Source organism: Balaenoptera borealis, assembly GCF_965194805.1.
Source record: "Balaenoptera borealis genome assembly, chromosome: 4".
In the NCBI taxonomy this organism is placed as follows: domain Eukaryota; kingdom Metazoa; phylum Chordata; class Mammalia; order Artiodactyla; family Balaenopteridae; genus Balaenoptera; species Balaenoptera borealis.
The window spans coordinates 101,347,104-101,368,553 of record NC_138861.1 but is presented as its reverse complement, the minus strand read 5'-3'; the positions used below and the strand labels follow the sequence as shown (position 1 = coordinate 101,368,553).

Here is a 21,450-nt window from a genome sequence, read left to right as displayed (position 1 = left end):
GGACAAACACCAAGCAGATTTCACTGGCTGCCTAATACAGAAAAGCCAGATCTAGGAGTTTGAATTTAACCAAGGTAACTGTCCAATGAAACAAAATCAGCTGTCTTGAGAAGAATACAAAGGAATCCAGAGTCAGGGGTCAGCAAACTTTTTCTTTGAAGGCCAGATAGTAAATACTTTAGGCTTTGCTGACCAAGAAGCAACACTGAGAACATTATGTAGGTACTTTTATAACCATTTGAAATGTAACCATTTAAAACTATAAAAAAAACATTCATAGGCCAGATTGGTCCCATAAGCTGTACTCTGTCAACTTCTCTATAGTAAATCATTCACAATGTCCAGGATACAATCCAACGTTACCAGACATATAAACAATATTTTTAAAATAGGGAAATATAAACCATATTCATAAGAAAAATAGTCAAGGTGATGATCCCAAGATGACCCAGATACTGGAATAAGAAAGCAAGGATTTAAGGGTATCTACTATAAAAGTTAAAAGACACAAATGAAAATATGCTTCTAACAGACAGATAGGAAATCTCAGAAGAGAAAGAGATATTATAAAATAGAATATTCGAACCTCAAAATTCCCAAACCTGAGTCTCAACTCAGACAGCTTTTAGTTTCTTGGTAATTTTTTCATGATGCTTTTGTAATACTACCCTAAAGTGCCCCAGGAGAGAGTTGAGAAACTACAGAGAAACTCCAGATCTACTCTTCAATATTCAAGCTGAGGTCTATCTTTATGAAATTGATAGGAAGGAAAGAGAGAGAGAGACAGAAAAAGGCTTGGAGAGATACACAGAGACAGAAAGAGAGGCAGAGAGAAGGAAAGAGAAAATTCAATACCTACAGATTAAGATTTTACCAAAATAAAATATGTAAGTGATAACATCATATTTATTTTTATCCTGTTTTTTGTACTTTAAGTTCATTCAAATTAACTATTGCTGTGCTTGCACCAATCGTGGGGTTGACAGGTGTTATATTCTTTTATACTAGTGGGGTGAAAAAAGGAAGTATCTTAAAATGTTACATTAATCATAAGACAGTGAAAATTAGGTGATTCCCAAAAGTGAAATTCTAAGCTTATTAGTAGCAGGAAATTGTTAGAAATTAAGTTTGGCACTAAAAGTTTACATTTTTTCCTCTTAAGACTTTAAACAAAAAGTCTCCCACTTTTAAACAGTGTTTCCCTTTTATCCTATGCTTTTTTCCTCCAAAACTGGATGGAAAAGATAGCTATTTAATTTTAGAAGATAAGTAACAATCAGGAAAAGAAATGTCAGAAGTTTGCTTTTTTAAATGCAAGAAGGTAAAATATTCATTCAAATTCTAACCAAACAGTACAATTCCGAAATGATAAATAAAATCCACAGAGACAATTCCTCATCTAAAAAAAGTTTACCTTGCAATCAATGAGCAGTTGTGAATCATGTTCTTTTCAACAAAGATACCTTGGGATTCATCAGTTTCGACTATTCGCCCATCCTGATACCATAACACTTGCATGTCTTGATCAATATATGAAGCCATGCACTGGAAAGGAAGGCTGTCTCCTTCAAACACAACTTGACGATGAGATGGAGTCATGTAGAAAGATGGTAATTCAAGGGGAGGATCTAGAGACAGTAAAATAAAGATTCAGTTAACAAATACAATACTATATTCACACTCCAAAATTTAAAATTATAGAAACTCTAATTGAAATTTTAAAAATGGAAAAACAAATTCCTCAGTAATCAGCATTCTAATGTTAGTATCAACAAAGCTATTACTGAATTAAGAGGGTCCAAGATGAAAACACCGTTAAGCAAAATTAAAATGAAACCATTTCATATCAACTTTTACAAAGCTGATATATTTCCTTCCAGTAAGAAAAATAAAAGAGAGTTTTAACTACATACGCAAAAATGTACACAAATCTCTTGGCTCATTAAAAGCCTTTAAAATATTTAGTCCCTTTGTCTAACACAATAATTCTACTTTTAGTAGTATTCTATCCTAAATAGCTAATATGTAAAGATGTACACAAGGAAATTAATCCTTTGAACGTTTATGGAGTGAGAAATTATTAACCTAAATATGCAGTAATAATGAAATTGCTATGGCTACATCTCTGTAATGAAAAAATAAAAGTTATGGCCACATCTATATAATGGATTGGTATGCATCTTCTATATGATGAGGAAACAAGTTTACACCATTTCCAGTTACAAAAGGTTACAAAATAACATTAGAGTATGATATTTTGGACAAAACATAATAAAAAGGTATAGAAGATGACACACCAAGGTATCCTTGACATTAGCTACCTATGAGTGATAAGAATGTAAGTATGGGTTTTGTTTTTTTCTTCTTTTAGTTTTTCATTTTTTCCCCCAGCTTTATGGAGGTATAACTGACAAAATTATAAGTTATTTAAAGTGTACACCAAGGTAATTTGATATATGCATACATTATTTCTTTTCATAAATCTTTAATCCAATGAGCATATTTTACATGTGAAACAATAATGATAATAAAAATAAAAGGAAAAAACTGATACAGTTGTCTATTTTCAAACACAAAGACTAAACTAGAACCTACCTCTATCATTTTAAGGACTGTTTTTGGTTGATGTTTTTGTTTTCTGTCTTTTGTTTTTCATTTAGCACATGGTAAATGTGTTATTTCCCTCAAGCCTTCAGATAGTCTTAAAAATCATGACTTTCAATAGCTGCATACTATTTCACTGAATTGATGTGCCATAATTAAACCAATGCCCTATTTTTGAGAATTTAGGATATGTTCACAAAGTCTGAAGACTTACATACATAGGTGATGATTTCTTAAGAATTAACCCCTACATGCAGAATTACTATATGAAGTTGTATCAATTCTTTAAGAACACCAATACATATTGCCAAACTATCCTTCAAAAAGGCTGTATCAATTCACACCCCACCAACAAAATGTGACTGTATCCTGAGATTTTATTACTATCAACAAATTCCTGATTTGCTGTTAGAAAATCTGAAGATCTATACTATTTATTGAAACTGGACTTCATAAAGAAAGCTGTTCAGAACCTAAGAACTTTAAACACCAATAAAAAATTGTTTTTTAATCCAGCTGACTTAATTGTCAGCAAAAACTAAATATTATCAAATCCATGAAGACTGACAGTTGTAATCAGTCCCAATGTGTAAACAGAACTCTGCAGTTTGTCAGGAAAAACAAGATAGCAAGGAAAATACAGTTAACCCTTTCTCAGTTTTTCTTCCTTACCGCACGTCAACAACTCCTGCTTCACACCTGTGACTGGCTGGGCCTGAAGAGACTTAGGATAAACACACCGTGTGTCCCGTACCGTGATGTTTCTCTCCTTTACCCAGCGATGCATCCACAGTATGTTACAATCACACAGCAGATACTCAGTCTGAAATTCTCTGTAGCATACAAAATGCAATTTAGAGGTTATGGTGAATGAATTAAATAGCACTTTTGCTTCATGTTGGCTTACCCTTTGGGTGGCAAGCACATTCCTACTCGCCCTTACCATGCTACGGCACATACTGTACCATCAACTGGTTATGGTCTCCTTTCCCTTGAGATGACACCAAATGCCTGACCCCAGCTCCCTTCCCTGCTGATTCGGGGAGTGAATCCACTTTCAATCAAAGTTGGTATGTGAACAAAATCTATTCCTCATCTATGTAATGAACTCCTGAAGCCCAGGGTACTGGAATACCACATCCCCATCCTTTGTGTCTATCAAACTTTTACCCTTTCATCCAGTCTGTGGCACAAATACTGGATCTTGAAGCCTTCCGCAATTTTTCCAGCATCACTGCCATGTTCTTGGCTTAAATACCTGCAAACTCTGTTAATTCTGGCAACATAAAGCAATATATGACTGTTTCACATGGTTATATTGTGTTTATCTGACTAGGATGACTGGCTGACTTCTAATTCCTAAGCACCACCTTCTGGTCAGTTTCCAGCACTATCAGTTATAAACACTGGCAATTTTGCCCAATTTTTGGATGAAAATACTTCCTACATTCCTGCTATCCAGGGTCTCAAAAGCCAGATTGTTTTTACAGCCTTTATTTCCTAAACTTCACAGAAATGGCTGACATGAGCCCACTAAAAGGAGATGTTTTCACTAAAAAGCAGTTTTCTGGATAAGAACCGCAGCAGTACCAAAAAGACCAGATAGAGTTTGATGCAGTGTGATTCTAGAAGTACATACATGTGTCTGCCATAGTGAGGAGCACCATGAGAGCCTAACCTATCAGCTACATTCCAATGAAAACTGCTAAATGAGACTGAAATGATAAATTTAGAAAACGAAAGATGAGGAGGAGGGAAGGGAAAAAAGAAGGGGAGGGGAAGAGAAAAAAGGGAAGAAGTCAGCATACATCAAACAGAGACATCTGGCAGAGAAGACATTTTTCACTGGAAAAAGAGACTCAAGCCCATATGTCATAGACCATAAAAATTTGAAAAACATTATATTTAACTGTAATTCCAACAGAAATCATTATAACTTATACTTTGAAATATATTAAGGTTTATCTGAAAATACAGTTAGCTTCAAAAGTAACTCCTATACAATCTTGCACTTAATAAAACTGCGTTTTGGGGGGAAAAACATCAGCCAGCTCTAAAGCTACAGAGAATTATGTAAATATGACCTTACATTGACTTCATAAAGCAGGCATTCTATGTAAGCATGCCTAGAAATCTCAGTAATAAGTTGTGAATTCAGTTTGGGGATGGAGTTACAGGATAAAATTAAATCGCTAAAGCATAACATAGTCTTAACTATAAATTCTTCATAGGGAGGGAGGCATATTTTATACTTTGGGAATTTAATTAGCTGAACAAAATATTTTCTGATTTGGAAACACAAAGAGAAAAAATTACCAATTTATTTACTTTAAATATAAATTAGAGAGAGAGAGTAGTATTCTAAGGAGAAAATGGTCGTCCCAGCCTGAAACACATTATTAAGGTTTATGGTATGTTTTTCAATGTGAATGCAAGTTCTCAAGTGAGATTCTAATTATTGCAAAATCACAAGCTTTTCCCATGAAGTCTCTTAAGCCATATAATAACTTTTTAATTTTAAAACACAAAAATGTATTTACTAAAACAGGAGAAAAATTCTTACTTACAAAGATCGTAATGAGCCAAGATAATCAAAAGTTCCTTGAGATAATGATGAAAACAAATTCCCTGAAAGGTTTCTGGAAAAAAAGAAATAATTACACTTTAAGAAATGCTAACAATTATATATCATTTTATCTTATATTTTATTACATTTATTACATTTTATTTTATATTTCCTAAAATGTCCTATCATTAACTACTGCTATAAAGAATTTATGAAAGTTGTTTTAAATCTTAGGAAGAGAAACATCTAGTAAATATTTTCTCCAAAGTTGAAGAAGTAAATTGTTCTTAACCTTATATAAAGCAGTAAACAAAATTATTTAAAATTACTGCTGGATAAGGATTTTTCTATCAAATATCATGTGAACCTCAAAGTTAACTTCCTGAACTAGATCTTTAGTCATACTCTCATTGCAACTAGAATTATTCTTCATGTGTTCACTCAGTATCACATAAGAAAGCAAAAATTTAAAAAAACATGGAAAAGGAGGGTCTGAAGGGCCAGCAACAGCTGACAGTAACCCAGTAAAATACGTTGGCAGAGTGAAATGAGTCCAGGGTTTAAGACGGAAGACTTGGGATAGAATTCCGTGTCGGCTTTGGGCAAATTACTTAACCTCTCTCGTTTCCCCCTGTATCATGGCTTTAATAAATACCTAAACACTTGCAGAGTTTTGTATGAATTGTAGAACACCTTATGCTACAATATGAGTAGTTTGTTACACCCATCATGGTTTGACCAAATCATTTTTTGTGATTTCTTCCATGATTGACTATAAGCTCCAGGAGAGGAAGGACTTGTGTGTCTTATTTACTGGGGTACCTCTGTCAGCTAGTAACAAACTGGGGTATATAGTAGGTGCTCAATTGTGGTGGCTGACTGTTCAGACCCCACCTTTAGGTGGCGCTAGCAAGGACTCTGGGAAAATGGCAGCATGATCCAACCATCACAAGATCTTTTCTGTGCCTATTGTAGTAACAAGAATGATAAAATTTTGGGACTTCCCTTGTGGCACAGTGGTTAAGAATCCGCCTGCCAATGCAGGGGACACAGGTTCGAGCCCTGGTCCAGGAAGATCACACATGCCACAGAGCAACTAAGCCCGGGCACCACAACTACTGAGCCTGTGCTCTAGAGCCCGCGAGCCACAACTACTGAGCCCTCGTGCCACAGCACGCCTAGAGCCCGGGCTCCGCAAAAGAGAAGCCACTGCGATGAGAAGCCCGAGCACCGCAACGAAGGGTAGCCCCTGCTCGCTGCAACTAGAGAAAGCCCACATGCAACAATGAAGACCCAATGCAGCCAAAAATAAGTTTAAAAAAATAATTAAAAAAAAAAAAAAGAATGATAAAATTTGGACCTAGAATTCTCACGGAAGAAGTCCTGAGACCTGCAAGGAGGCCTGCCTCTCCTCCAGAGTCTGAGTTTCATCCTTCAAGTGTGGAAGAAAGTGACAATGGGGTAGATGGATTCTCCAGTGAGGAGAGGAAAGAGAATTGATGGGGGAGAGGTCAGCTGTTACCATGACACCTGCAGCAACGTATTCCTGGATGGGAAGACTTAATATTACACAAACACCAATCCCTCACAAATTAATATACTGATATAATGGATTTCAGTAAGAACATCACTGGATTCATTTTTATTGTCTTAGGATTTTTTTGATAGAAAAAAGGCTGGATAAAATAATTTTGATCTTCACAAAAGAATTGCCTAGGAACTTAAACAAACAAAAAGAATACTTGCAAATCAAAAGAACCGCGAAAGCGAAGCCCTTTTCTTTTTTGGCCTATCAGAGTGAATACTGAATGTGGATTTTGAAAAGGGTACAGCTGATGGAGTGTAAATCACTGTAATGTTTTAAGAAAGTAACTTAGATGCAATTAAAATGAACAACTATACTTTTATGAAGGTACACTATGTGAAATTATATGACTTCTGGGATTTACTTTAAAATGTACTCAGGAAGACAAGAGATGTGAGGTGTAACTAAAACAAGACTGGCTATGAGTTGCTAAGTGTTGAAACTGATTCATGGGTCCATGGAGATTCCTTATACAATTACCTGTGATATTTTTTTAGATGTTTTGAAAGAGTCCATAGTAGTAAGTTGGAAATAAAAATATATTTTACAAATATAGGATTTAAGTATAAACAAAATAACTGAAGCTTACAGGGACCATTAGACTCTAATTACTAGGTAACTTTATTCTAATTATTAGGTATTATAAATTTTTTTTTTCCTTGGAAATCACAGAGGAAGCAATCACATTGGAGACAGACATGCCATCCTCTCAGTATGTACCAACACAAACCAATTTTTCCTCCAGTGTTGGAACAGACTGCTATTTGTTTGGCTGGACACCTATGAAGTAATTGGCTTCGGCTGGTGGCCATAAAAACCTACACATACTTTAAAACATTAAAATCACATTCCAACTCTGAGGTGCTTACACCAAAAAAAGCATAAGGAAACTGAGAATGACAACGTTCACAGCACAGACACTGCTCTTGTGTCCTAACGTAGTTTACTGAATGGGGTGGTAGGTGAATTATCCACCCACTCCCACTCATGTTGCTTCTTACTCTGTCAATTTTTTCTTTACCTACTTTTTGCTACACAGATATATTTGTATTCCTGTAAGTTAAGTGTATATGATGCAGCATCTGTGTATATACAGGAATGTTTACCAGGGCAGATTTGCTAAAGGAGGAGGAAAGGAATCAGATAGTATCTACATTAACAGAGGAATAATTGACTAAATTATGATCTGTTCTATACTTGGAATGTTCTGTAGCTATTCACATGAACTAAATCAATATGTATTCTCCTGAAAAGATGTTAAGGATACGTCAGTAAAAAGTTTTTTAAGTAAAATGTCGAGTAGAGCACATTTTTAAAGCCCTATGTGAAAGCCTATACATTTGGGGGGGTGGGGGGATGATAGAAAAATCTGAGAATATATACACCAGTTAGTACATGCTATCTCAGAAGGGTGTGTCTGAAGTGATGAAGGGGAGATTTAACTTTTCCTTCATATCTCTCTATATGGTTTATTACTTAACAGCTTCAATAATTTTTAATTGTAAAAAGGAAGTTCTTATAAATATCACTCACCTATTGTTTCTGATAGAAAAATATTAAAGGTATAATTTTCTTAGGGGAAAACAGGTTTTAAACTGGTCAACCTTCATAAAGAAAAAAAAGGAAACCTTTGCTTTTTTTGATCTCCTGACAATTTCTCTGTAAATTAACTTCCTAAGTGAAGGACAGAGACTTCACTGAAGTCCATTATTGGGTCCCCATCTTTGTCTGTCAGTTACTCCTAGGGTTACAATGGGAATCTCTGGGAGGATGGTTTCACTTCCCAGAATTTCTCCATCAATAAAGGCAGAGATCAATACAAAGAATTAATCAATTTTACCCACCACACCCAAGTCCACTGAATCCTCTGACGTATTTGTAAAAAGTCATTTTCGAATTTTTACACTGAATTGCCAAAGCCAAGATGTTTCGATACGATGAGAAGTGTGGGTGAGAATGCAACAGGGTGTCTGCCAAGGTTTCCAGCCCCCTTGGCTAAGAGGCCAAATCAGTCCGAGATCCCAAGTTCCAGTGTAACCCAGAAAGTTCAGCTGAAGAGGTAGCTGAGGAAATAGCTAGAACAGTGATCCACTCTACACTGATTTCTTTTGTACACTTACTCTTTGGGGTGAGAAATAGTAATTAGGGAGCTTCTCTGATTCCTAACCTAAAAAATGTACTACATGAGGTGGATGGACCTAGAGTCTGTCATACAGAGTGAAGTAAGTCTGAAAGAGAAAAACAAATACCGTATGCTAACACATATATATGGAATCTAAAAAAAAAAAAAAAAAAGGTCATGAAGAACCTAGGGGCAAGACGGGAATAAAGACGCAGACCTACTAGAGGATGGACTTAAGGATACGGGGAGGGGGAAGGGTAAGCTGGGACGAAGTGAGAGAGTGGCATATACACTACCAAATGTAAAACAGATAGCTAGTGGGAAGCAGCCGCATAGCACAGGGAGATCAGCTCGGTGCTTTGTGACCACCTAGAGGGGTGGGATAGGGAGGGTGGGATAGGGAGGGTGGGAGGGAGAGGCAAGAGGGAACAGATATGGGGATATATGTATATGTATAGCTGATTCACTTTGTTATAAAGCAGAAACTAACACACCATTGTAAAGCAATTATACTCCAATAAAGATGTTAAAAAAAAAAAATGTACTACATGTCCCTTAACTAATCAGATTCTCTTTTCCACCTGTTAGATTGAGAAAATGCTATTCTCCATGTCTGAAGTACAAATTGTTATCAGCCTTCACAACCGGCATACAGCCTGGCTTAGAGAGCAGCCCACACAGAACACCCATTCAAAGTTTCCTGATCCACAGCTCTAGAACTATGTCAACCCAAATTATCACAAGCAACTCCACTGCAATGCATTCTTCAATGTTAAGAAGATACCTCGATTGCCAATTTTTCTTAGAACAGTATTTAAAGGATATATCAGTTATAGTTCTATACATGCCATATTGTTGCATTTAAGAGTCACCATCACCCTTTCTATTTCAGCCTTCTTGGACCCTGTGGAGGCCTGCTGGGAACAGGACTTCTAACAGGACAAATATGTCTGGAAGGCTGTGGTCCAAGGCCATTTTTGCTGGCTATAAGAGGGATCTACGGAACCAGAGGGAGCAAACAGCTCTCCTGAAAACTGAAGGTGTATATGCTCAAGATGAAACAATTCTATCTAGGCAGGAGATGTGCTTATGTGTGCAAAACAAAGAACAACACAGTAACTCCTGGTGGAAAACCTAACAAAACCAGAGTAATGTGGGAAAAGATAACTTATGCTTATGGAAACAGTGGCATCATGGTTCATGCTAAATTCCAAAGCAACCTCCTTGCTAAGGCCATGGGACACAGAATCCGTGTGACACTATACCCTTCATGGATTTAAACTTAATGAAAAGTTTAAATATAAATATATAGTTTATAAATATATAAAACTGTGGACTTGTTTTCTTAAAAAAAAAAAAAAAAAAAAGAGCCACCATCATCTATTATTACATGGGCTACAAAATCATCTCAATCAATCTCAAAGTAGGAAACGTGGTAGTGCTATTTCTATGTTTTAATGATTCACCTGGATATATGTCCACTGTGTTCCATGACCTGTAAATTCTCACAAGTATCAGAGAATTGGTAAAAATGTAAGTGACAACCCAAGCTCTAAAACTTCCAAAAATGTTTGCTTTTAAGGCAGGAGGCAAATAATAATAATAATAATAATAATAGTAAGCATATAGTAACTTGCCTTAATGTAAGCACTGTCCCACACAGCTCTTTTGCCTAAAGAACATTTGCTGATGGGTCAAAAATCCCAGGACCAAAGCTACATATCCATCTGGAACTAAAGTCAAGAAAATGGTCAAAAAACTTCAGACTCCCTTTTTCATTATTTGATTCATAGCTACCCAAAAATATAACAAATTTTCTCCATAAACGCCTCATTTTGCCAATTCTTATGCATTCCTTAAAACCAAAAATATAAAACTCTCGAGATAATAAAAGCACTGAAATGAAATTGTTTGTAATCCAGCTACAAAAAAACCATAATTGATTTAATTAATTTCTCGCTATGAGTAAAGCTGTACACCAAATCAATCTTTTGTTTAAAAACATAAACTTGGCCATCTATCTTTCCTCCAGAATTAAAGGGCACACTGAAAAATACAAATTTGCTGACTAAGAAGCAGGAGTAACTTTATTCTGTTCTGGCAAGTGATTTGGAGACCCCTCCCTTACTGTATAGATGAAATGATCTCACTACTTAAGCCACTATAGCTTTTTCAAAGTTAACTTGAATGAAACAGAAGAAACATTCTAAAAAGCTATAAAGAGAAAGAACCAGGAATAGGTGATCTCAATACTAGAACTTCTACCCCTAAATCCTGCATTTCACCCTGCACCCTATTTCTAGATTGCTCTTCTCTAAATCATGATTTTATGCCATTTTCCCACATCAATGTCTTTCAGTGGCTTCCTAGGGTTGAATGAGTTCTAAGCTTCAGTCTGCTTTTCATATGGTCTTGTATAACGCTCTATTATAGATAACTGAACTTACTTCTAGTTACTCTCAGGGTCTATTTTTAAAATAAAATTAAAATATATTTGATGGCATATACAAAGTTCTGCACTTATATTAGACATAAATTATAAGATATAGGTATAGATAATTCAAATGCTAATTAATCCTTATAATAACTTTGAGGTATTATTCATCTTACTTTATTTATTAATTACTTACTTTACTTACTTACTTTATTAATCTACTTTCTCATCTGAAAAAGAGAAAAGCTAAACAACTCACCTATAATCACAAGGTCAGAGGTGTGATTCAGATGGTCATTTTACTCGTAAGACCAATGGCCTTCACCTTGACAAACTGGCCTTGCTCTTATTTCTACCTCCTTTTATCATTTGCTTGACTTCTTTTCCTTTCTAACGATCTGGACCATCAGCTCAAGTTTCACCTCTTCCAAGAAATTTTCCCAAAGTGGCAAAGCTTTGATCATGTCTCTCAATGTGGACATGTTCCCTGGGGTATATACTACATCGTGTGTGTGTGTGTGTGTGTGTGTGTGTGTGTGTGTGTGTGTGTGTGTGTGTGTGTGTGTGTGTGTGTGTGTGTGTGTGAGACGGAGGATATAATGCATTCTTATGTTCTGATGACATTATATCTCCATGATTAAATTTCCAGTTCCTTATCTCCTACCACTTCTGTAACCTCTACAGTTGTTATTTTAATATTAAACATATAGGTGGTCATAAAAATTTGGGTACTGGTTCAAATGCTTCCTTGTATTATAATATGAAAGAAAGAGGTACTTACAGCCTCACCAGATTGGTGAGTCCTCGGAATATGTCTGCATTCAGACACCCTATTCGATTGTTTGTCAGATCCCTAGAGAGAAAGGGAAAAAGTGTCTTCAATTAGTTATCTTGGTTAATGAAGCTTTCATACATTCAATATTCAAGAATGGCACCCAGGTATCACACAAGTCCTATCTTTTAAGCATCTCTGAAATATTCACCTATCTCAAGTGCAGCACTGAGAGAAGAAAGAATCCTTGCTTTCACTTAACTTCTGGCACGTACAGGCTAAACGCTGTTTAATTACAGCATCCTTGGTATTTCAAGCATTTACTCCTGTAAAATGACTCAAGATAAAACCGAAGTAGTAAAAATGAGACTCTATCTTACTGTCTGTGATGATCTACACAGCTAATCATGCTAGGTTAAGTTAGGGAACACAGCCTGATCTCAGGCAACATCCAACGGACAATGGGTAAAAGGGCAAATTACCAAAATGCCGAAACTTTTATTTCCTCAAGAACATCTGAAACTTAATGCTTTCTAATTTCATTCCTTAAATACTCAGAAGTTTTGACTGTAATGAAAAAAACAACTGAGTCAGCTTTTACTTTACAGATCTGTCATTTATGCTCCAAGTCAAATTACTCTATAACTATATCTAGGTAACGGCCCATTTTTTCCAGTCACTCCTAACTTTGATAGTTCCTATCAAATGTTACTTTCTATCCATTTTCTTCTTCTCATCAAGCCATGAAACTTTTTTCCTTTTATCTGTGTGATAATTTTAGTAAGTATTTTGTTCTATCTTTCTACACTATTTTTCTTCACACCAAGCACAGGGAACAATTTTACATTTCAATCAGATTACATTTTAATTGGGAGATAACTGAGAATTTCTTCAAATGAGACAGCATGGCTTGCAACATTTTCCATCAGTGGATTTAGTATGAAAGCCCTAAAACAATTAATCTTAATTTTTCTCAGTTGTTAGATTTGGAATTATTGATCATTTTGAATTTCAATAAAAGAACTAAAACAAACTTTCTAAACCAAATTTAAAAAATATTTTTATCATATTTTCTTCAATGCCCATATTATTCTCTGTAATAGAAAAGCATATATTCTTTGAATTTCACTCTGAGTTACTCTTTAGAGACTTGTACCACCCACCTCTAAATTAAAACTGTCAGATTCTAAATTGTATACCTGGTAATGGGAAAAAAAATGTATTAGTCTGATAGAAATTACAAAGACTTTGTATTTGAATCCGGTACCTACTCATTAACTTTTTCCTCTAGATATTTCAAAAGCTAGTTTAGGTAATCCTGGCTTTCAAAAATTTCATAGCACTGCCTTCCCTTTCTTATGGAAACCTTTGATTAAAAAAAAAAATCTTAAGCAATGCAAGTCTTTATCTGCATTCGCTGTGCTCCAGCTCCTCAGAATATTAACGCTAAGTATTTAATCGTGTGGGACTTTTTTTAAATTCCAGCTGATTTTCCTCTATTTCTGGGTTTTACTGTTTAAGAAAATTAGGCATCATCTTGTGAAGTGTTGCTTAAACAAGCATTTCTGTGCTCTATTCATTATCTTGTCTCAATTCTGAGCTTTAAATGGTGTAACTACCACTGATTCTTTGGGAAACAATTTCATTACAGCTATACCTATTTAAAATGGAATTTAGGTATTGGTAATGGGTTTTCATTTGAATTGAGAATCAGCTTGAATTTGTTGATAAAGCAAAGGAGAAACTGAATGGGTCTAGGTTTTACCTACTTCTGGTAGTTTATTCTTCAGAAAGCCACTTAATCTTCCTGATCCAAATTATCTATAAAATAAAGGCAAAGGCATGGGACACTTACAAAAATACTTTACATGTGGCTGCCGAGTGAGATGCACAATTGAAATGAATGAATGATTTAAGGCCTCATAAGAAAAACTGCCTGTAATCTAGAAGCAACTAGCAGAATATCTTTATATCTCATTGAGTTTACGTATAGCACTCTCTCAGCTTACAAGCTGTATACCGTAAGTTCAATTACAAGTTAGCTGTTTGGAATTAAGAATGCATGTTCTAGTGGGAAGAACATTATAAATGACAATTACCTTCCTAGGCAAGAACACAAGAGACTACTTAATGTGTAATGCAATGAAAAAATGCTAAGGCAACATCTGGGACAATAATAGTAAGTTAAGTGCTACTGAACAAGAATTATATTTATTTATTTTGGAAAGCAGTACTTGAAAAATTATTCACTGAAGGATAAAGAACTGGATGGAGAACCTAAGATATTCTATAGTATCCTTGAAACATCCTGATGAACCTGCTTTTTATTAACAGTCAAGTTTCATTCAATCTCTACCTTGACATGGAGGTTTAATCAGTATTAATCTCCCTATTACCAGAAAACAGAACACAGTCGTGTGGATCACAGAAGGAGAGAATGAGTGGACTTGTCTGGCCATATGATGCCACACCCCTCCCTCCTTTTGGAAAAACGAGTTGGAAGGAAAAATATTCTAGAAGTTCTCTAACTTGAGCATCAAAATCACTAGGAGGGACTGTGGAAACAAAGGTGGTTTAGCCTCAGCCCCAGAGTTTGATAGGGTAGGTCTAGCACCTACACTCCTGCTCCCCACACGAGGACTCACATTCCTTCCAAACATGATGTCAGTTTGCCCCAGTAAGAAACAAGAAAATGACTCACTGTTATACATCGAGCTCAGTTAGCTGCTGCCCCTCCACTCCCTAATGACTGTTTCTGGAGATGCACGTAGCCTATTGATGGCCGTGTTCCGTGCCCCTGCCTGTGTCAGTATGGCTGAGTCCTAACAGCTTCAAAGACTCTTAGCAGCTGAACTCCAGCTACTGTTCCTTCCCTCCGGAAGTATATTCCAATTCCATATTCAGGTTCTTGGTCGGTATATACAATTCCACTGAACTGCAAACCTTCCAAGCAGTTCCTGAGTTACCTTTGTATCTCTAGAGCCTAGCTCACTACTGGGCACACAGGATAGAATCAATGAATTTTTTTGTAACTGAATTGATGCTGATCTCTGTCTTCCCACTTCAATTACATGGCTATACCTGGTTGATACAATTCAATACTTTTACTGAACTCTGAACCCAGCTTGATCCACTGCAACTCTGACACCACAAATCTCATCACGTCAACGCCACAATGAAAAAGCTCTGCCAGTCCCTACTGTCTAACATATAGATTCCAAATTCTTCAACATGGCAGGAGAGCATCAAAAGCCTAGTTCCTCCCTGACCAGCCTTACCTCCCAACGTTCTTTTCCCCCTTTCTACTTGAAGCTCTGGCCAAAGGACATGTTCTTTCACACCGATGTCCACTCTGCTTAGGATGCTCATTCTGTTATTCTTCAATATGTATTCACCCCTCAGGGGCAAGGTCAAATCTAACAGCTGGCCACTCTCATGGCAGGTCATTCCCCTCTAAGGTGGTCCCCCTCCTTTCCCTGGCAGATTACTATCATTATTATTTAGGATGTATTTGCATTATCTATTTGCCCCCAAGAGTCTGTGAGCTCTTCCAGAGAAGTCAGAGCATAGTAAGTAGCCCGCACTTAGTAAATGCATTTAGAAGGAATAAAGGGGGGTGGGACAGTCCACGTGGCTTGAGCATAGGGTGACCTCTCATATATGAGCATGTTCACACAGCAACCGTGCCATGGGCACAGTAAGGGGAGCAGGGGTGTTTAGCTTCAGAAATAATAAAAACTGGTCTTTAGGTTTTGAAATGATAATACATAGAGAAAATATATGGAAAAATGGCAAGATTTTAAATCGTTAATAGAAAGGGGCCTCAATTTTTAGGGCATTTACAATAGATTGTTTAAATGTATTCATAACTTGAAAATCATCTACAGATTATGGCAGCTGGCAAAGCCAACCATCATGATTTTATTACCGTAAGAGGGATGCAACCATCTATCACCAAACAAATCAAATTACTGTATAAATAAACTGCCTTCTAAGCTACTTACACTAAACACTCTGTTTCTCTATCTAGGACCTGGCTAGATGAACTTCTAAAAATTATTAAAAAGCCACTTTTTTATCGTGTTAAAGTTTAAAGTACGTTAACAGTTACTTATAACGGTTCAAACTCATAAGTCAGCAATTCAAACACTTACAATCTTTTTAGCGATGACAGTCCCCAAAAGGCACCTGGATCTATACTACTAATAAGATTGTTTCGGAGGTCCCTGTTAAAAATAAAATAAAAGTTATTTACATCTTGACACTGTAAGAAATATTTAGGCAACTGCACCTATCTGCTATACAGAAAACAACGATAACAATAATAATAATGGGAGGAAACTGAAGCCAAAAAGGTTAAGCCAAAATCACCCCAGCAGTAGAGCCAGAATTCAAAATCAAGAAGTCTGGTTCTGAAGCCATTGTTTTGGTCAATATAAGAATAAAGGTATATGTCAAAAAGATTTGTGTCCTAATATTATTCCAATTCAAAGTTATGACTAAACTACAATCTTACACATTATTTCTACAATCTCTTCCTTAGTATGCTACACTTCAGTTATCAAAATAAATCAGACTATATTTGTCACAAGCATAATTAAATTTTTTAAACCATTTTCAAAAATATACACTCTAAAATTCATGTCATTTGGTTGTTCATATTTTTTCCTCCCCAGGCTTCCATGGCTAGGTTTTCTATAAAACAACATGTTAATTCACAAAATACATCTCAAAGCAATGATCCACCAGCTCCCTATACAATGGCATCTGATAGCAGTCACAACTGACAGCAGTCCCCTGCTTATCCACGGGGGATACATTCCAAGACCCCCAGTGGATGCCTCAAACTGAAAATAGTACCAAACCCTACATATACTATGTTTTTTTCCGTATACATACCTATGGTAAAGTTTAATTTATAAATTAGGCACAGTAAGAGATCAACAACTAATTAAATATAACAATTATAACAATATGTTATAATAAAAGTTATATAAAATTGGTCTCTCTCGCTCTCTCAAAGTATCTTATTATATAAATGTATTGCCTTTTCCATCTTAACTAAGGGCTTAATACACACTGTGGCCATAACTTTTGCCAAGTGAGGTATGACAACAAAACTAGTACAAATTTTCTTCCCTTTTCACAATTTCAAGGAGAGAAGATTCATTCTTACCATGAATCTAATCAACCTCAGCATACAATTTTTTTCCTCTCCTTATTAAAGTCAAGAACTTTCACCTTTTTACTTAAAGGAAGCACCTTACAGCTTCTCTTTAGCACATCCAAACTGCCAGCATCAGTATTCTCATGCTTTGGGGACGTTATTAAGTAAAACAAGGGTGACTTGAACACAAGCACTGTGAAACCTCAACAGTGGATCTGATACCCGGGATAGCTACTAAGTGACTCATGGGCAGGATATGCTGGACAAAGGGTTGATTCACATCCTGGGTGGGATGGCGCAAGATTTCATCACACTACTCGGAAGAGTGTGTAATTTAAAACGTAGGAATTGTTTATTTCTGGAATTTTCTGTTTAATATTCTCTGACTGTGGTTAACCATAGGTAAATGAAACCACGGACAGCAGAGCCTCGGATGGGGTGGGGTGTCTTCTGTATCCCCATTCTTCTCCAGGGCTCAGCTCCCCCATGCCAGCACACTACCACTGGGGGCACCAGTGAGCGTCACAGCCAGATCCCTCCTCCAGGGTGGATGTGGACCACCTGCTAAGGCGCTGCTGTCCTCTGGGTGCCTGGGCTCCGCTGAGACTCCCCAGTTGCCCCATACAAGCGTCCAGCTAACCTCTGTAGAGAGCTGACCATCAGCCACAGGAGTGCTGAGAAAGAAGCAGAACAGGAGCCCACTTCCCACACGCCTGCCAGTGGCTGACCCACAGTTCAGCTCTGCTAGACACCCAAGGTAGGCCCATTCATCAGGACTCACTCGTAACCTTGCCCAATGGAGGCTTGAGTGGCCTCTGGTCATCTCTCAGAATGCCTCAGGTCAGACTGTGAACAGAAACTCTTTCCAATTTCTCTTCTTCTGGGAGTCTTTCCGGAACAATGGCAACATTGCCTCCTCCGTGTGTGAGCTTCTGACGCCAATCCTCGTAATTATCCATCATTGTCCTCATAATTATTCAGCTTAGGGATACACATGGAGTTGGTGAAACAATACAGAAATGCAGAGCAGTGTTGTGTGAAAGGAGAGAAGGTTAGCACTCCCCTTGACAAGGATGGAAGAGGCCTTCGGGCCTGACAACATGCATACGGTTAAGGCACTGCCACCTACTTCGTGGCATCTAACCACTGTTTTTGTCATACAGAGTGAAGTAAGTCGGAGAGAGAAAAACAAATACCGTATGCTAACACATATATATGGAATCTTAAAAAAAAAAAAAAAAAGGTCATGAAGAACCTAGGGGCAAGACGGGAATAAAGACGCAGACCTACTAGAGAATGGACTTGAGGATACGGGGAGGGGGAAGGGTAAGCTGGGACGAAGTGAGAGAGTGGCATATACACTACCAAATGTAAAACAGATAGTTAAGTGGGAAGCAGCCGCATAGCACAGGGAGATCAGCTCTCGGTGCTTTGTGACCACCTAGAGGGGTGGGATAGGGAGGGTGGGAGGGAGACACAAGAGGGAGGAGATATGGGGATATATGTATATGTATAGCTGATTCACTTTGTTATAAAGCAGAAACTAACACACCATTGTAAAGCAATTATACCCCAATAAAGATGTTAAAAAAAAAAGAAATGCAGAGCAAAGCGCAATGCAAACCCAGGGTGGCAGGTACCTCCCCGGGTTCTTTAGTCCCTCACTTAAATTGAGAATTAAAAGGCCTTTCTGAAAGTAGATCCTGGACCACTGGTGCCGCCTGTTATCACAACACTGAGGTGATGTGTCTCAGGATCTTTTATAATTATTGCACCATCATGGCCATTCTAGCCTGTGAGAAGCAGCCTAAATTCTCAATAGCAAATCCTCAGTTTGCTTTCTCAAGCATCCAACTTGTCTACTTGTGCTTGAGAAAAGGACACTGAGGAAGGCTTACTGCAGTGAGCACAGATCCACATGTTTCCTCCCAATAATGAGGGAGGCACATTCAATTTTACTGACACCAGCTAATGAAAACTAACCATTGTATGGCCTGCTTCATCGCTTGCTATTTTTTTCTAATGGCTCATTCTAACTATATCTAACTAATACAGACAAGCTACAAAGTTAGGGTTGGTTCCTGGACAGGTTTCCTGGCAATTTCACAAAAGCATCCTGATGAAACTGGCCCTCCGCTCCTCACAGTGCTGGTAGGTCACTGCTGTAAACCCAGCACTCTCGATGTGCCATCCACCGTGGCTCCCAGCACTATCCATGCTGCGCCATACAAGGTGACACAGCTTGACCAGAAATTCTCGAGAATTCTCCTCTGGAAGCACAACCACAACCAGTGAATCCTGTGCACGTAAACGTCATGCCCACCAGCAAACCCTGTCCTGCCTTTTCCATGTCTCACTCCCATCCTAACGTATCAGGCATTCTTCCCGAGCTGGATGCAGAATTGCAATCCCACTCCCGATCCTCCAAATCAGAGCCAGGTTCTTCTAAATAAAACTGAACCCTCGGGTACCTTGAAATTCTTTAAATAAAGGCAATGACTATTAAACATAGTATAAAATCTATGCTCTGATTACCATTACTAAATTAGTATTTCATTGACCCAAACTCAGATTTTATGTTCCACAAAGATGGGGCCTTTGGGAGGTGGACAGGTCATGAGAGCAGAGACTTCATGAATGAGGTTAACGCTTTTGTAAAAGAGACCCAGAGAGCTCCTACATATGTCCCCTTCCGCCAGGTGAGTGAGGCTGCAGCAAAAAGACAGCCAACTGGGAAGTGGGCCCTCACCAGACACCGAATCGGCTGGTGCCTTGATCTTGGACTTCCCAGCCTCCAGAACCGTGAGAAATAAATTTTTGTTGTTTTATAAGCCACCCAGCTTATGGTATCTTATTACAGCAGCCAGAATGAGCTTAGACAGATGATAAGTGGATGAAAAAGTAAACCATGGCTGAGAAACAGAATTACATTACCTGACCTTAACGATAAAAATCTTTTTAGTAAATTAGAGTTAGCCACAGAATTATTAGGATATTAATAGTCAGACAAGGTAGAGACTGCTGTATCTCATTCATAGCCACTTAACATTTCTCAGTAAAGGTAGAGGGTCATGATGCAATTGACCTTCAAATAATTCAGAAAACGTGTATATGTAGGCATTTCCAATATAAAGGAAAAAAAGTAATGGCATGTTGTTACTAATTACTGGGTAAGTAAATTGGTGATATGGGAGATTACTATGGGAGATTGTTCTTTCAATTTTTCTGTAAGTTGAAAATTTTAATTAAAAAGTTGGGAACAAAAATAATTTTTTAAGTCCCAGGAATTACAACTAATCATCAGGCCCAACTTATTAGTTCCCATCCCCCCTCCCCAACCAACCCCAATCCTATACCTGAAAGAGATAAGATGATTTTAGGAGAAAATTCAATCAATATGTTTTTGACCTATATTACACAAGCAAAAAAGTGCTGCAAAAAGAAATATATAATGTCAGTTCCATTTTTTAAAAACATATGTTTCCCTTTTCAGATTTTAAACAGTATCTACAACAGGAAGTGATTTAGCTAAAGCAGTACATAAATTTGTGGTCAGTGATGTACTGCATGTGTTTCTACAAAATACCTCTCATGAATAACCGAGGACTATAATATGATTTAAAGATACACTTTTTCTTCAATAATAAAGAATCCTTGACATATTATATAATATTTAATAATAGCCATATTAATCAGGTATTGCCAAAAGATATTTATAGTCAGATTCTTTAACATCTCCCACTTCCCTTCACCAACCCACAGCTTCCCTAGTGAACACGAGTCTAACTTTAGGATCTATGGCTAAATCTGAATATGTTGCATCATTAAAATATAAATGAAAAGGCGTGCAAGAATTGCTTAAACAAAATTAAAGGAATATCTTAACTGTTGTTAAAAGAGCTAAGTCCTTTAGGAAAGAATGCAAGGTGTATCAGATAAGATGCTTTTTAGCTGCAAGTATAAGAAACCTTTACTTCAAAAGGCTTTAACAATAAAAAAATAATTCTCAGGCATTACAAGAAATCAACAAGTAGAGCAGCTTAAATGGGTGGTTCCATCCATCTCTCAGATCCACCCTTCTCAGAATGTCAAGTTTGCCTCCAGGCTGACCCTTAATCAGGGTGTGACATCCAGGTCCAGAAATCACCTCCAAGCGCAGAGTCATGAAAAAGAATGGACACTCTCCTTGTATCTCCTTAG

General features: G+C 37.2%; 1 protein-coding gene and 1 pseudogene across 7 annotated transcripts in view; one reads left to right on the top strand and one right to left on the bottom strand.

Annotated features, from left to right (window-relative positions):
* LOC309627349 (large ribosomal subunit protein eL33 pseudogene) overlaps window positions 1–10,545 on the top strand; it is a 103,347-nt pseudogene extending 92,802 nt beyond the window's left edge. Inside the window, exon 2 of the transcript XR_014249466.1 lies at window positions 9,303–10,545. The product of XR_014249466.1 is annotated as a large ribosomal subunit protein eL33 pseudogene (transcript). The remainder of the gene's footprint in view (window positions 1–9,302) is intronic.
* Window positions 1–21,450, bottom strand: part of ADGRA3 (adhesion G protein-coupled receptor A3) — a 131,813-nt gene that overhangs the window by 63,509 nt on the left and 46,854 nt on the right. For 5 of the 6 annotated variants that reach the window (XR_014243683.1, XM_082389209.1, XM_082389210.1 and 2 more), the window contains exons 3-7: window positions 16,238–16,309; window positions 12,093–12,164; window positions 5,172–5,243; window positions 3,277–3,437; window positions 1,415–1,628 (exon numbers count right to left, since the gene is read on the bottom strand). Coding sequence is in view for 5 of the 6 variants with exons in the window: in XM_082389209.1 (XP_082245335.1) it covers window positions 1,415–1,628; window positions 3,277–3,437; window positions 5,172–5,243; window positions 12,093–12,164; window positions 16,238–16,309 (591 nt within the window). In the remaining variant the exon portion in view is untranslated. Of the gene's footprint in view, window positions 1–1,414; window positions 1,629–3,276; window positions 3,438–5,171; window positions 5,244–12,092; window positions 12,165–16,237; window positions 16,310–18,031; window positions 18,232–21,450 lie in introns of all 6 variants that reach the window. The other variant, XM_082389213.1, reaches the window with a different exon arrangement.